General features: G+C 41.0%; 1 protein-coding gene across 1 annotated transcript in view; it reads right to left on the bottom strand.

Moving 5' to 3' along the window:
* Positions 1-852: 852 nt before the first annotated feature.
* Positions 853-17,616, bottom strand: part of LOC137789393 (protocadherin-15-like) — a 144,997-nt gene continuing 128,233 nt past the window's right edge. The window contains exons 36-40 of the mRNA XM_068582941.1: positions 11,216-11,237; positions 10,613-10,651; positions 10,334-10,407; positions 6,027-6,156; positions 853-2,547 (exon numbers count right to left, since the gene is read on the bottom strand). Coding sequence (XP_068439042.1) covers positions 1,765-2,547; positions 6,027-6,156; positions 10,334-10,407; positions 10,613-10,651; positions 11,216-11,237 — 1,048 coding nt within the window. The 3' untranslated portion in view covers positions 853-1,764. The remainder of the gene's footprint in view (positions 2,548-6,026; positions 6,157-10,333; positions 10,408-10,612; positions 10,652-11,215; positions 11,238-17,616) is intronic.

A 17,616-nucleotide genomic window follows, 5' to 3' on the forward strand; every position in this document is an offset into this window, starting at 1 on the left:
TTTAGTTGAATCAATAACAGCAGCTCGGACGTGCCCTTCTTTCCAGAAACTGTTTAAAATATGACTCCCCGGTACGGTCAGCTAATTCCGGGTAATAAGCACTCGGTTTCAAATATCCCTGCCGGTGCGGCACCCTCTATTGAGTTCCTTAATGCAACATTATGCAGTCATCTAATTAAATGTGAGGGTTTTAAAAGCTGGTCATTCTGCAGGTTAATGATCCAGATACTTTCAGACTTCAAATGAACTAATTCACTGTAATGTGGTTCACAATTGAAAAAGTTCTCCCATCTTCATCATGATGAACTTTGACAAGGGCCAAGGATCCATGTACGCCGTTAAAGGAACCCTCAGTGATCCAGTGGAATGAGGGGATTTAAATAACCTCGTAAAAATCTCACAGCCTGTAATCCAGTTCAAGATTGGATCTGCCCCCCTTCATTTCATCGGCAATCATCTTTAATAACACATTTGTGATATTGTATACACATCGGGCATGTGCATCTCACCTTGAGGAATTGAAAGTCATTACTCAGAATTTGCTTTTGAACCTTTCAACCAAATGTATTTGAAAATTCCATTTCAGCTGCGACACCTTTTGAGTTTCAAATATGCCAAACGTTGTACAGAGAAGATTGATACCGCCCTGAAATATACATTAAATAAACATTAAAACATTTGAAATAATACAAAGTGAATTTCGGAAATCTAAAGCGCTACTTTCATCTTATCACATCTCATCACGGTCATGTCTTGTTGGTTAGATAGGAGACACCATCAAAGCACCAAGTTAGCCAAACGTCAAGTTTCAATGGATGAAATCATCTTTTATTTGGATAATGTTTGCCAAGCGACTTGACACGAATAAAAAGGCAGGTTTGAACAATACAAGACTTCATGTGTCAATGCAAAGTGTCAGAAGAATTCAAGATGAGTCGCACCATGAGCCGCAATACTGAACGAAACGAGTGCAGTTCCATACAGAGACAGTCGTTTAAAGGGCCATAAAAAGTTCACAGACTTTTTCTTGAAGTTTCCTTCATTATCTCTTAGCAAAGTAGAAATATAACAAGTCCTCTTCTTCTAGTTCTAGTTTTACAAAGGGGTTGCAGCTGTTAGATCAGTCGGGCTTCAGGGACGCTCGGATTAGAATATTGAGCAGCTACGGAAAAAAAGGTGGAGTCAGCGATTCCAACTTCAGCTAATGTCTCCTCACGCACCGCTAGCTGCCTATTCTGCGTGCACCGAAAACAATCTGCTGTTTATTTCCAAGCCAGGCTCCGTAAATGGGAAGCAAACAAAGTGGCTTGGATTAAACCACACAACAGTAATCCAGCCCTTCAGCAACACGGGGCATGTGTCGCCCCGGAGAGAAGGCCATGGATGTAGAACGAGATCCAGACAGTTAATCTGAAGGGGAATATTTGCTTTTGTGATGAGTTCAAATATCACTGACTCCACCTTTTAATGAGTGAATTGGGAAACAGTCAAATAGATGCCAAGTCACTCTTTGCATTTGTATCATCCTTCTTGGATGTCTTTAAATTTAAACAAACCTGATTATCATTATTTCAGCTGATATGTGAGAAATCTTACACCGGAATAAGCTGATTCACCTTTTAGCCAAGTACCAATATGCTAATTAGATGTCTTTTAATTGGAATGGAGCATCCCCGTTAGTTCCACAACTAATGAACAGAAATGATGTCTGAACGCTTTAATGATCTTGGCAATAAGAGGCGAGCACAGTGGAGTCGCGAGCAGTCAGAGTTTAGTCATGGGTATGTGAAGGCTGTTCCACGGGCCCATCCATAATTCCTCCTCATCCGACTGCGTTCTGTCACTCGGGCACTCCAGCGGCTCCCCCATGACGAGTCCATCGTCATCTTCGTCGTTACTGCCGTCTACCTTTGACTCCTTTTCGCCTTCTCTGGGCTCGTCTCCTTCCGCTGCGCTCGGAGGCGGCTCTTTACCGCCCTGCACCGCTTTGAGCAGGTTTGATTGTGACGCTCCACCGTCGGCACCCGCGTTGCTGGCGCTGGTCGACCCTGAAGAAACTCTGGATTGTCCCGTGTTAAACGCATTCAGCGTTTTATGGTTGTCCGTGTTGGAGAAAGAGGAAGTGGCCGTCGCAGAGGCCGCCATTCCCGAGCTTTGGAAGGTGCGCAGCGTGTTGCACCTGCCGCCGTCTGCTGCGGCTGTTCTGGGGATGCTCAGGGGTATTCTTTCCTCCAGCGTGGCAGCCATTTTGTCCAGTTTTTTAAAGTGCTTGGTCAGCCGTGAGCTGAAGACGGGGGAGGTGACCTTGAGGTTGTTGTTCGTGGTGGTGTGTGTGTGCGGGGCACCCGTGGCGTTTACTGTACGTCGGGTGCGGATGATGGAGCCGTTCTGGGCCACGTAGATGCTGCCGTTGACGTTGGCGTGGCTGTTGACGGTGGAGGAGGGCCCGCGGCTCCGCTGGGTCTCTGGCACGCTGTCCTCCCCCGTGGAGCTGGTCTCGTATTCCCGGTCCATCACCAACTTGATCCGACGTTGTCTGCTGCCCTGCTGGAAATCACACAAAAGAACATGTCAATGCAATGACCGAGTCAGACCAAAAAAAGTCACGGACACATTGCGGCGCTCTCCTGTCAAACCTGAACACGCTTTGCACTTCTCCTAAGTGACTCATCTTTGTGTGAACAAGTCTTACTAGGAAAATGTCATTTTCAAGCCATCCATTTACTTATATAACATAGGGATCTCTTTTCAGCCGATCGGGACAAGAAGATTACAGTGATTGTTAACTCAGTCAATGGACATTTGGGTATGGGAGTAGAGTTAAAAAAAATATGAACCTGACATGAAGACACTGACTACAACTGCAGTATGTTTCTCCTGCAGCAAGATGAGCACTTGGACCACTAGCGGTCAGGAGAAACAATGTCTTTGACTAATGTTTGGGGGTTCTGTCAGATCAAGTGCAATCTGCGACGAGCTAAGGTTTTACCGTCACGATGTTTGTGCTGTAAAGTCAAGAAATGTACAAAATGAAAACCAATCACTGCAAACACAGCACACGGCAAAAACTGGTCAGTGCAGCAGTGTTAACTCCATATTTTTCCGTTTATGGATGATTTAAAGTAGCCTTTGGATCATGAGCTGCTAATACTTAAAAAAGGCAGCATTAAGGAAATGTTTACAAATTCAAGTGTATACTAATATCCACATTGAATATATGATCTCTAATCTGTGTTATGTGAGAGAAAACACTGTTGTAGAAAACACACACACACACACACACACACACTTTGGAAAAATAAAATGACTAACTATATGATATGAGCCTGAGTTTTTTCATTTAACTCGGATACTATAGAAGAAGCAAAATGTTCACTCTTTTAGAGAAAACCTATTTTTTCTCCTGCAGATAATAGGTACCAGAAGACGTGAGAAGGATGAACACAGGAAAAGAAATGACTAATATAAGACGCTCAAGCGAACCTTAAATGCAACAAAGCGAGGGATGTGAATAACAAGCTTGTGCTGCAGCAGCAGAGAAATGAACAGCTTGAAGTGGAGCTTTCACAAAAGGAAAATGGTGAAATCCAGGTGGAAATCTACGGAAGCAAACCACTCGACCACTTCTAGGAGAGTGGTGGTGACGATGGAAGGGGAGACAGACAAAGAAGAGAGTAGTAAACAGACAAACAAAGAAGAGGAGGGTAAAAAAAAGGAAAGGGAATTCAGGATACAAGCCAAACTAAAAAGGGAAAGACCTGATACCCTGAGAGGGCAGCAGAGGTAATGCAGGCAATTTGAATGAAAAAGAGATATTATAGTAATAAATTCCACCCAGATAATGACTGCACACCCAATCCAGGCATTTTCACCGAGATCTTACTTTGTAGCAAATCATCTAATCTTGAGGCGCTAAGGCTTCTTCTGCATTTCAAGCAGCAGATTCATTTTCCAAATCCCTCTTTTCTTCATCCTCGCCCCCTTCCCCGCCATGGCCGCTGCTTTTCTCCTCCTCCTCAGTGTCCTCAATGATGGGCGACAAGTCATCCGATGTGTCCATCGCGCTCGAGCTGACGTCTGATTGGATGCTCGACGAGGACTTTCGTGATCCAACACTTTTTGTCCCCTCCTCCTCCTCCTCCTCCTCCTCCTGCTCTCCTGATGCCTCCTCTTCTTCACTCTCTTCCTCTATTGTTACATGTGAAGAGCGGGAGTGTCGAGAAGTCTGCGGCCTAGAACTTCTAACCGTAGAACGTAAATATCTTAAACTTTCAGAGTCGCTGCTGCTGTTTCTATCTGTCTCTTTGCCGTTTGTGGAGTGACTGCTTCTTTCTCGTTGTCGGCTTTTGCTTCCTCTCTTTGACTTGGCACTACTTCGTCTTCTTTTACTACTAATACTGTTGCTACTCGCAGAACTGTTACTAACGCTACGGTTTGAGCGTTTTCTGCTCGACTCTTTCCTTTCATCCTCCCTCTCCAGCCCTGACTCCATCTCAGACTCTGACCCCTCTGCCGCCTCAACTCGGCTCCCCCTCTCTGATTCTCTGGACGTCTCGGGAGTTCCCTCGTTCTTTTCTGTGTCTGTATCAGATCCTGTCTTGTCGGGCTCGGCTGTAAACGATGAGTTGGCGCTACTCGCGTCTGAGGGACTAAATTCTGATGGAGACGCTTTGCTGCCACTTCCTGTTTCGGAGTCACAGTAATGACATTTCTTTCCTCTCCGCCATAACTCAGAGGAGCTGTTCTCATCGTCCAACTCCCTCTCCCATCTCCTCCTCTCCTCCCCCGTGACTCGCTCGGACACGGATGCAGAAACGCTCATATCTCCCATGGAGCCGTGCATCTTCCTACTGCTCTCTTCTCCTCTGGACCAGCTTTTGTAATCGCTCCACCGTTCATCTCCCACCCTGGCAGGTCCCTGCAGCCTTCTGGTGAGAGAGATAAGACTGAGGCCCTCACTCAGCTTTTGTTTCACTGCCGGGGGTTTGCTGGCTTCAGCAGACGTCTGGAAATAACTGTCGTTGACCAAGCCGCCGTTCGGGCTGCCAAAGTGGCCAGGGAGCTCTCCCCTATGCTCTGGCCTGATGCCTTCTCCTCTTTCAACAGCATTTCTCATCCCATTGTTTGTCACGCCACCGTTGTTGCTTCTTCCCCATGTTTCCCTTTCTCCTCTGCCTCCTCTGTCCCTCCTTTCTGCTGCTTCATCTCTTTCTCCCGCTCGGTTTTCTCCTCTCCCAGCTTCCCCTCGCTCAAATCCCCTTCCCGCTCTTCCCCCCTCTCTTTCTCTACCTCCTCCCCCCTCTGTCACCGGCCTGACTCTGGCTTTGTTCCAGGGCGGGTGGATGGCAGGAGGCTGTCCAGATGCTTTACTACCAGAGGACAGCAGTGTGCTCACTCGCATCATGCCCTTCAACCTGGCGGTCGCACTCGAGCTCTTAGACTTTGTGCTCACGGTTGTCCCACCCGGTGACGGCTGCTGTTTGTCACCCTCGGTTCTTGTGGCTGTTGGAGGCTTTCGCGATGGCCCATGAGCAGCTGGAGGGCGGGGCTGGAGGTGGGGTGTGAGTTGTGAGGCTAATCTACCGCCTTGAAACTGTCTCCTCACCTGTTGGCGTGATGATATCGATCCAAAACCGAAGAATAACAATGAGGAGAGGAACGACACAAGGCATTAACACTGAAGCAAGTATCTTCTGAACTACTCAGCCCAAAATATGAACTGTTACAATGGTGTGTTCCAGCCTTCAAAGTAATATGTCCATCAGTGAAACTATTTTTAATGACGAGTTAAGACCTTGTTTGTGATCATTAAAAAAACATGTGTTGTTTTTTTTGTAACCTCAACCACACATTTATTAAGTACTTTGACAACATCATTCTGTCGCTCTAAAAATAGCATGCAAAATCTCAGTAAATGTCACTGTGAGCAACAATTTCTTCTCTTCAACACACCCTGGATGCTGGTTCTTTGTGAGTGATTATCTGAAGGTTTCTGTTCTGTTTCTGCAGGAGTTTTCTGTGCTTACCTCTCCATCAGACTCTTGTGGGCTATAGTAGTAGCTGCCGTCATCGTCAACAACGACTTCTCCATATTCATCGTAAAGGCCGGAGGGTGAAATCAATTTCCTGCGACTGCCATACTGAGGAAGGTCATACCTGGACAGAGAGCAGGAAACACCCAGAGCATTACAGATAAGCAATAGAAGCTCCGCGAGGCAGAAATGACAAATTCTGCGTTTAACTGGGATTATCCGTCTGACATTTCTGCAATGTGTAATAATAGTGCACGCATAATAGGAAGTTGTGGTGTTGTACAATAGTTAAGTTAAGACGGGGGAGAAATACGCTTCACAAACTAAACGGTTGCACTTATTGCTTATTCACACCCATGTAAAGCAGTAACACACTGTGGTTTCACTCCATTGATAAGCAGCGTCTAATGACTTGCCTAAGCAAAGCTGACTTAATCACAAAACGAGCGTTATGTTGCCAAGAGACATTTTTTTTTAACAAAAAACCCTGGAATCAATTTTCCCTCCCTTTTGTCTCTCTTTGGTCGTCGCCGGGAGCGCTGTCAGACTCCACTGGCCGAAAAACTGTGTTGTGCTGCACCACTTGGGCCCCATGCCCTGCAGCAAGCGACTCAGAGAGCTAGTGGGTCAAAAAACACATCTTTTCAAATGCTATCCTCGAAACAAATACGTCCCGGTGTGATTAAAGTAACAAATCAGATGGAAGTCCTTTGGCTTGGTTCCGTACAAGAGTTGTACAGAAAAGTTGCCCCGTTTAATCACTTTGCCCGCAGTCAACCGGTGGGACAATTTGCCCTCTTATTACATTAAGCAGCCAAGTAATAAACAAATGGAAGGAGCAAGTGGATGACTGATGTGGGTACATGAGGAAAAAAGGGGCGTTGGAGGTGAGTTAGGGATAAAACAGAGGGGGAACAGAGGGGGAGAAAAAAGAGAAAAGATAATGAAAGACGAACAAGTGAACAATGAAACGGTCCCAACATAAAGAACAGGCTCGTCATAAATGTTGCAGTTATAATCCTTACAGCACTGACTCTTAACCTTCCATTAAAACCTGCTTAAAGGACGTCACAGTCATTAACCAGCAGACTCAAACTGAAGCGCACACACAATCAAATTAAAAGGCTACCGCAACTCTTTGCTGGTCATTTTTTCTTCTTCGCTTCTCCTTCCCCTCTTTCTTTCTCTCTCTCTCTTTCCATGTCTCCACTAGGGGACACTCATGAACTGAGAATCAAAGTTGTGTGTGTGTGTGTGTGTGTGTGTGTGTGTGTGTGTGTGTGTGTACACCAAAATGTGACCTGTTTTATGAGGGCCTCCAAATGTTAAATCATTGTTTCATGATAATTTCCAAGACTTGTGATCACAGTCACACAGTATCGGGTGATTTATTTATGCTCAAATGGATCAGAATGTATTTTGTTTAGTTTCTTATTTGCCAGCTTAAAATATTATACAGCTTTGTTTCAAAATGAATCAAGTACAAAACATGATTGCATACTATTAATAATATGTTACTTGATTCACTTTTTTTGTATGCATCAATTTTACATGAAAAAGAATTTACAAAACATGGTGCACTTTAAAATAATCTATAAAAATCAATTGTAAAATGTTTTATGTTGCTCGGCAGTGAGCTTTGAAAGATGGACCAAGGGATTTCACTTGAATAGTCTCAGCATGGGCTTCAACACCACACGTTTTAGACAGAAGGCATTTGTTACACACAAGCAGTAAGGACATTCAAAGATTAAGCAGACAGGGGGGCGCGACAGAAAAACATGATTGAGTCTCATTATGAGGAATCGTGTTTTGGAGCTACTCGACTACAAGTCATGAGTGGCTCTTGACTGTTGTCCCTTAAGGATGTCGCTGGAATTAGGAAACTATCATCTATTTTGTTAGTTCTTGGCCAGGACCACATAGGAAATACTCCAGCACATAACCTTAAGTAAACCACAACTTTTGTTTTGTTACTCTTTGGTTGTTGTGCAAATTAAGGCAGAAAAAATAAATATATACAACATTTTAATTAGCGAGCCTCAGAGGTCATGCTAATGATAAATTAACTGCTGGTTGTAGCTTCAGATTTGGCATACAGTGTGGTATTGATGTTCTCAACTAACTAAAGCAAATTAGTTCTATTTTTACCCAAAATGATCTCATTACCATGTGATCCTATTTGTATTTAATGTCTCCCTACACCTTGCGTCCTGCTTAAAACAAGCCGGACCTGCAGACATTGTTGGTCCTCCCTGATGTCCTGCTTCTGTTTCTGAAATGAAACTGTCTCTTCATTAAGATGATAATGCCAGTTTTCACTCTGCTCATCCTATATTTTTCACGTGGGTGCCCTAACTCAGCACCTATCAGCTTCTAGACACGCTGCTCATCACCCACGCCAATAACGATTTTGGAGAAGCATGCTTTAATCCCTAATTGCTCCGTGGCGTGTATGGTTGAGTATTTACTCTTGACTAGAGGGCAACATGAATTTGGCTTGTTTTTTGTTCTTCTTTTTTTCAGAAATGCATCAAAACAGCAAACCTGTGCAACAATTGGTTCAAGTTATTTTCAGCATCTGTGTAAATCCTATCAGGATCGTGCCAATGGCAGATGGCTACATTCCCACATGCAGAGAAAATCCCATTTTGATCTCATCTTTTGAAGACGGATGAAAGAAAAGGTCAAAAGGTTATGAAACATCCTTCAAAATGGATTAGTAAAGCTATGGAAGTAAACACTGGAACAGCTGTTGTCTGTACTCAAAAACAAAACGCAGGCATGAAAACTTTGTCCATGTCCTGAGAGGCGGGTTTAGCATGTATTAGCATTGTCTTTGGAAAAAAAAAACCCTGCAGCATTTATTTACAACTGCGACAAATACGGTGATTAGATCTGAGTCCCACTGGATCACAAAGTCTGATTTCCTGCTCCTGTATACGTACAGAGCCAGACATGAGTTTGTGGATGTTGCTCTAAGCCAACAGCATCTGGCCCATTGTCTGCTTCCACGGCTGGCTGCCTGATTAGCTGCTACAATATTGCAATGCTAGGCAGAGAGAATTAGCTGCGTGTGTGTGTGTGTGTGTGTGTGTGTGTGTGTGTGTGCGTGTAAAAAAAGAATGATCAACAGAGCATTTCTGAGTGAGTATGAGAGAGTGAGTGAATGATTGTGTCTGCCATGAGAGAATTTATGTGTGTGTCTGCCCTAGTGTATTTATGTGTGTGAGTGTGGGTGGTTGTATAAAATTAAGTTCCCGGGAGTCTGCAGCTAAAATTATAAGAATTACACAATGCATCACAGTTGGAAGGCCAGGTTACAACATTACACACACACACACACACACACACACACACACACACACACGCACACACACACACATATACATACATGCACACACTTGAAAAGAATGCAATGAGACCTCAGAGATCTTGTCTATGAATGCTTTCATCTAATGCATCTCTGTGTGTGTTATTGCTATTTCTATACAATATTTCCTGCTTTTTCAACATCAGATATCAAAGGAAACCACCCACACACACACACACCCACACGTTGAGTATATGTACACACACACTTTGAACCAAATCCCTGTCAGATCTTCCATGGTATTCCTGCAGTTCAAGAACATATTAAGCACACATGAAGCTTGGCATGAGGCATGTCACCGCTGTCAGCCGGTATACGCGATATCAAAGCAGCCACCACAAGGCTCTTCTGGATAAAGCACATACAGTGAACTCCAGACTCGGGTCAGAGGAAATATGTTTCACCGAGGTTCAGGTCTGAGGTCAAAGCTTGTGGAGGGAGTGACTGTGGGAAGCCAGAATGATGGCCTGTGTTGTAAACACCCGGCTAGCACGACAGTTCACTCAATATCTTTTCAGGTTTGCGTCATTGCTGGCAAATAAATAAAAAAAATATAAAATGCTGTAAAACAGGGGCCGGACATCATTTTTCATCCACTATTACTGTTTGGAGTTAAAAAAAGATACATTTGAAACGATATAGTATCACGAGATGGCAAATATATGAAAAATCAAGTACATAATAAACTGTTCAGTCTATTCATTTCACAACACAAAATGTTTTTTTAAGATCCAACTTCATTTGGTCAGAGAAAAGCAGAGCATACAAAAGAATGAAGCGCTACTAAGTGGGGCTTAGTACGATTGTTTACAATAAAACAAAATCGCAGGAAAACAAGCGACAGATAATCCATCCAAACCTACAGTATGTTAAGATTACAGACAAGTAAACATGCACACATGCAATATGTAGGACTGTGCATACAAACCCGTGATCATAGTTGTAATAATCTTGTGTGTAGTAGTCCTGGCCAGGGTCGATGCCCGATTCCATTGACAACTCCTGTTAGATTGACAAACCCTTATTAGTAGCTTCTTCCACATACACATGACAGAGATGAAGTACATACCGACTAGTAAACCCACAGAAATCCATCTCTACAAAAACACACCCTCCCCTACACTGACTGCACATACACAGACCCACACACTCAAGCAGAAACGCACACAAGGAGTAGAGAAGTATTCAGAGAAAAGAGACAGAATACCTCTGGTCTGAGCAGAGAAGGGCGGAGAAGTTGTTGTGTCTGCTAGAGTAAAAAGAAAAGCGACGAATGACAAGACACGTGAAGGAAGTTAGGAACTCTCCCCAAATGGTATACACCTATTCTACAAAGTAAAATCAATAACTGATGCTCTTCATTCAATATCGTATAGAGAAACCTGTCCGAGCATTTGTTTTCATTTGATGTCGTCAATACATTTTGAGGCAGCAAGTACTACTCTTGTAATAGTGAATATCACTTTGGAACTCAATTTCAGCTTAATATTAAATGTTCACTCATTATAAAATGTATATTCTGCTAGAGGGTCATGTGCAGTTGCACTTATCCAAAAGAAGCACTTGTAATACCACCAATGCTTTGGTACATATACACAAAAAGTATGTCAAAAAATATATACAGCACGGTCAATACGGTTAGAAACAACAAAGCACTGACGACATGTTGCTTCATCTTGATTACATCAAATAGGAAAGAACAGAGAGCAGAACACAATGAAGGGCACAAATGAACATCAAGAGTAAAAAGAAGAAAAAGAGACTAACACACATGCAACTAGACATCATGTATAGAGAGAAAGTCACCTACCTCATGTTGTCCATAGCCACGTCTGGAAGATCAAAGAGTGAAACAGAAAGACCAAAATTACCTCAAAAAAAAAAACTGTCATTAAACATAATCCTTCTGATGTGCTTTTAATACATGTCAGCACTTCACTGTGCATATTCCTTAATGCAGAGGAAATGAGTTGTATGAATCAAGACCCAAATGGAAGTGGCCGCTGGAAACATATTACATTTAACCCAGTTTCCAAGAAGAAAGCAAGAATATGAAATGTGGATGAGGGCACGGGGAATTGTGCATATTTTGAGTCAAATGGAGAGACACGGGGGTGTAGATCGTGAAAAGGAGAAAGAGGCAGAAGACAAAACAAAAGAAATCTAATAATTGATCTCTTGATAGACCTTTTTGAGGGGGATTCGAAAAATTACACTTGATGTTATTTGTGCTTCATATTTGAAGCCGAGATAGAAAATGACATGTGGTGGGGGTTAAAATTTTCTTGGCCAAATCTGGTCTCCGGGTAGTTCGAGACCTTTATTAGTAGTAATTAACATGGATTATAATCAATTGATACTTTCAGTGTTCACAGTGGAGGTTGGATATGTTTAACAGGCAGAGAAGTGATCATTTAATAATCAGTAGAGCATCTTTTCAAAATTGTATTTCTAATTATTTTACCTCCAGTATATCAGCAATTGTTATGGTCTGCATGCTCCTACATAAGACAAGATTCCTGTAAAATAATCGATTATTGCAGCAGCATTGAGCAAAATGTAATTCTTTATTAATATTTGACCGTTTCTAATGCGAGAGAGGAGCCTTCAGTCGGTCTCGCTGATTTTTCACAACCATGAAGGAACCCAGAGAGCCTTTGCTTGTTCTCTTAAGCTCAAGTCAAGCCCATAATTACTCTTGGCTTAGTTTGACAACAAGTGAAGATAGAAAAGCAAACAAGTCCAAAGAGATGGTCTCAAGTACTTATTAGAGGGTTATAGTCATGTCAGTCTTCTCCGCAAGAGGCTGTAACCGACTAAACACTTATGGCCATGTGTAGCCTGTTTTGATAGCTTAACTATTAAGATTGTTGTATTAACATGTTAATGATGCGTTGGAACATGTTGGTCCTTCTCAGCACAAATTGGTTATTAACCATGCAAACCCCCTGTATATTATTAGATTATAGACACTGTACTAATAGCTTTTCTCTGTCAAATGCACGTCTTCGTTGTGAATACTCATTCTTATGCAACTGTAGTTGCAGCTATTTGTCAAGGAAACTTGGGTTGGCCTACTAACATATGCCCTTCCTTCACCACTTCACACATGCTAAACTGAGCCAATTATTTGCTGGCTCTTATAGTTTTACATTTGCTGTAAAGACAAGACTGTCATCAAACAACAAAGTTGTGTTACCAAAATGCCAAACTTTACCTCCAAGACCTCTCCTTCATGTCACCCCATATTAGTGAAGGTACACCCAGCAGCAACATTGATGACAGTATGAACAAACAAGCTTGATGATGATTACAGTACAAAAAACTGTAGCGAAACAACAACTAAGAGAAAGAGTAAGAATGTAAAAAACATACAAGAATGAGGAAAGTTGAGCAACAAGTGGAGAAAAAAATATAGAGGAAAAAAAGAACAAATAAATATGTAAAACAGGCAAAAATCTCTCTGTCCATGCGTCTTAACTATTTAGCCAGCAGGATGTATTGTCATGTGAAACCAAGGTAATGAGCTGGCAAAATGAAGATGTATCACAGACCAACAAACTGACTTTTAGAGGACACATCAGATTCTCCTCTGTTATTAGAGTGCAAACACACCGTGTGCACTCACAAACAAATTGTTAAACCACTCGAGCATTTCATCAGATACATTCAGGGGAAATATAATTGTACTTCTTAAATACACAGACACACACTTCAAGGGGAAATAGTTGCATTATTCAGTATCAACATTTTGATGAATGAGTAAGCTTGAAAAATACAGGATTAACTGGTTAAATAAAGGTGTGGAAGGATGTATTGACAGGCATATCGTACATGGATTGAACATATTGTTGGTTTTGTGAATGGAGAGATTAGTGGATTAATAGAAAAAAGCATATTTATGGGTGGTTTATGCTGAAATATACATTTTTTTCGTGTGTGTGTGTGTGTAAATGTGTGTATACTCTCTGGATTATAACTGCCAGCAGTATGTGCCTGGCATTGTGTATTGTTTGATCTGTGTCTGTCAGCGTGTGAAGATGAGTCAATACCGTTTCTTGTTGCTCTGACAGACATGTTATTAGGTCTTTTCGAGACAAAAACATACAGACAGCTATCTGATCTCCGTCACAAACACACTCATCTGACATGATTGACTCTCCCTCTTTGTGTCCTCTCCACCTTGTCGAGCAGTGTGTTTGAAAAACAAAAAAAACAGGAGAGGAATTATATTACGAGATTCAGACAATGGCTCCCAATAACACTCACTTCTCTCTTTTCCTTCGACATTTTATCCCTTACAGCATGACTGTAGCTCCCTTTCTCTATGCACTAGCACTCCCTCTCATTTTACTATTATATTATCCTACTAGTTTTCTTTTATATATGACCGCCATCTGGAACATGAATACAATGCTAGCACAAAGGGCAAGAAACACAAAAGTCAGACAATCAGACCGACTGTAAAGAGAGTTTACAGCCATGTTAGCGGGTCTGTTGTGGTGTACTTAGACAAGTGCTTTGAGACAATATGCTATTCCATCAGCATGCTTGCATGCTTACAAAGACACAATTAAGATGCTTAGAGACAATGCTAGCATGCTTAAAGATACAATGCTAACATGCTCATTTAGACAACATTACGATGCTTTTAGAAACAATGCTAACATGCTCATATAGACAACGTTAAGATGTTCATAGGGACAATGCTAACATGCTCATATAGACAATGTTCAGATGTTCATAGAGACAATGCTAACATGCTAATTTAGACAACGTTAAGATGTTCATAGGGACAATGCTAACATGCTCACAGAGACATTGTTAAGATGCTCATATAGACAATGTTAAAACGGTATCAGCACATACAAAAACTAAAAGCACACACAGCTGATCCGGCTGTATCAACAAAGAAAGAAGCTCAAATAGCAACACACAGTGTGGGACAGTGACTTAATTATCTGTTCAGGTGGACATTCCACTATATTTTTTTTACAAAGATTAAAGCTGCAATATGAATTGCTCTTAATCTGGTATATTGTGAAATAATCTGACTGCTCTCTTTCCTTGCCGTCTGGCTTTCATATTTTGAAAGTCACAGTGGTTGGCCAAAACCACATAAAATAAGATTTAAATTATAATATACAGGCTATATGATGTATTATTTATGGTTTAGAGAGTTGGCCTTTAATAGGCCATACATACTGTATGTTCACAAAGACGATATATCACAATTGTCTTTGTGAACATCTCACAGCTATTTTCCGCTTCAATGAACACATTTCCCTTGATAATCCTGCTGTAGCGACGATCAAACCTGTGACTTTACAATTAAACGACAACCGCTCTCTCACTATCTGTGTTTCTCAATTCAGTTTCAATTAGATGCAGTCGGCTTTGCTGAACGTTGTAAACAACACATATTCACAAACATATGAGTGCGTGCAGCTAATCTTAACATAAAACATTTCCAACCCAGTCCCTTGAGACTATGCTACTGTCACATACCTGTTCATGCTCAAGCTCTTATATGTGTGTGTTTGTTAATGCTTTTAAGTAAAATATAGGCATTAACAACACAAGGTTTGTAGCTTGATCAGGATTTTGTGTGTAAAAAAAGACAAACACTTAACTGAACAACCACAAAGACTGTACATGTCCTAACCTAACAGCTGCACAGGCTCCACTGGAGACAGTATAAATCTTCTCATAATGGTATCCCTTGATAACCACAGATATGACCATCAGGGTTGGTTTGATTTGGCTGTACATCATGATTTGATCCAATTGCTCAGATATGATCATCAGTGTCATGCTGGTCTTGCGGGACAGATGTGGTTCTGTCACTTCATGACGACAATATGCGTCTGGAGACAACTTGTTTAAACTGCTTTAGCTGATGGCAGCAAAATCTGCTGCTGACAGAGCTATAATCCAGGCTTTCATTTCACACTTGCAGACCTTTGAACGATAATGTCAGTGCTTCAAAGGCTACCACTTCACTACATCTGGTTAACACAGCAGAGGTCAAATTAAAGAAGGATTCGTAATTCCTTTTGCTGTATAACAACGACTCCAGGTATTTCATCAAAGGAAAGAAACCACCCTGACATATCGTACGAGCAGTTACATTCTGAGAAGAATCACCTAGTTGAAGTCTGACTGTCGCAAGAAAATCAAATAAAAATGTTCATGTTATTTAACTGTGTGTAAAATGGAAAATAAGTACATCAAAGAAAAAGAGGCAAAATTCAACATAGATGAAAGTGACATATGTTTCCCAGAGGTCTAAGATGTGTGCACTTCTGATAAGATTTGATCTGCAAATGCAGAAATGTACATAACAACATGCAGAAGCAAAATTCAACAATGTCACCTGATCTGCAATATTACTATTTTTGCAAGTACCTTTATTACTCATAAATTATGTAGTCTGAATGTCTTTGCAAAGACATCTGGCACATCAAATCTATCTTATAGTGAATTTGTTTAAATGGCAACAAACAGTTGTTGGGCACTTCTGACTGAAACAGCAAAGTACTTTTGTTCATTGTATTGTTTTTGAGTGAAAAAAACAACACTTTGTTCTACTATGAACCTCTTTGGATGAGTGGAAACTTCTTAAAATGCCTGACTCCAGTGGGTGGATTCATTTTGCACACAGTATCTTATATCTAAGGTGAGTGGATTGTATTTTCTTATTGATATGCTACAAATTTATACCTGGCTGTACAACCTTTGCACAGAGAAAACAACTACACAGATGCCGCCATTGTCAATCCGTAAATGCTATCTTGACACCTGCAAGCAAATGCACATGATTTGGGTTTTCCTATTTAGTTTTCTAGTGCTAAATTTAACATGACACACGACTGCGGCTATTTCGTACAAACTACCACAGTTGCTACAGGTACATGTTAATTTAAGAGGCAATTTCTAAAAGGTTACTAATGCTTAGGCTGCATTAAAAATTGTTACATTTTTTGTGAAAGAAAAAAAGGTCTTTGATACTCTTTGTTAGCACCACATTTTTATTGAAAAAAAAAGTCTCACGTTGATGGTTTTTTAAAATATTTTTATAATTAGTTTTTATTAAAGACCCTGCACAATTATTTAATGAGAGCAATATTGGGTAAAATAAGCCAACGATCCTATAGAAAAACATTCATAAAAATGTATTTTGAATAAAGTATTTAGAATAAAAATATCACAAGATAAATGTTTTTCTTTTCTACTATTATGCAACTTCCTAAACACACAAACAAATGTAATAACAGCCACTTAAAGAATGGTCCACTTTTACAATATCTGTGTTCGAAGTGAGTTTTAATCACAAGTTCATGTACTCCAGTGATTCTGGAGAACAAGTATTTGAGATTAAAACCTGGAAAAACACCACCATTTCAATTTACCATCCCCCTCGTTCACAGCTTTCTGTTCATACATCCATGGCTTTCCCCCTGTCCTGGCTGGAAAAGTGTTGTACACAAGCAGAGTTGTGTATGTTTAGCGCACAAATAAAACGGAGTGCTAGTGGATCGATAAACACTAAATTTGACAAAAAGGTTAATTAGATTAAAATTGCTGGCTGCACATTTAAGCATTGGTATGACACTATAAAGCCCTGTCTTACACAAGGTACATGTATATACAACTCATTTGCCATAGCAAATATGTTTTGAAGGAAGATTCCAGGACTACATTTTCTATCATTTTCTATCTATGTTGTTAATTATTGTATCTGCCATATAGGTGGATACTGCACTGAACTGATCAGAATTAAAAAATAATAATACATATAGAATTACTTTTTCACCAACATATCTATTCTTGCAATACACTATCTGCTTGTTGTGACTACAGCTAACCTTTCATTTCTGCTTATGGTTAGACTCGGGCGGCATTTTAAGGCTAGAGTGATGATCATTGTCTTGGTTTGAAATGGGAAAAGTCCACAGTGACTTTCTTCACAAAGCACAACGTGATTATCAACAATTAACCAAAAACAAGATCTTTCTCTAACCTCAACCAGAGTGCTTTCCTTTTTGCCTAAACCTAAACTTTTGCGCTTCGTAGACTAAATGTATGATTTGAATTCACTTAAAAAACGTTTCCCATGAACATAATCAAACCAGTATTAAGTTCAGTAGCACAGCGTGACTGGAAAACCTATTTAGTAATATATATAAGGAATTTCTATGACACAGTGTT

The sequence above is a fragment of the Clinocottus analis genome, unplaced genomic scaffold (genome assembly GCF_023055335.1).
Source record: "Clinocottus analis isolate CAN_PGR_092001 unplaced genomic scaffold, fCliAna1.0.p SCAF_19, whole genome shotgun sequence".
NCBI classification, from domain to species: Eukaryota; Metazoa; Chordata; class Actinopteri; order Perciformes; family Cottidae; genus Clinocottus; species Clinocottus analis.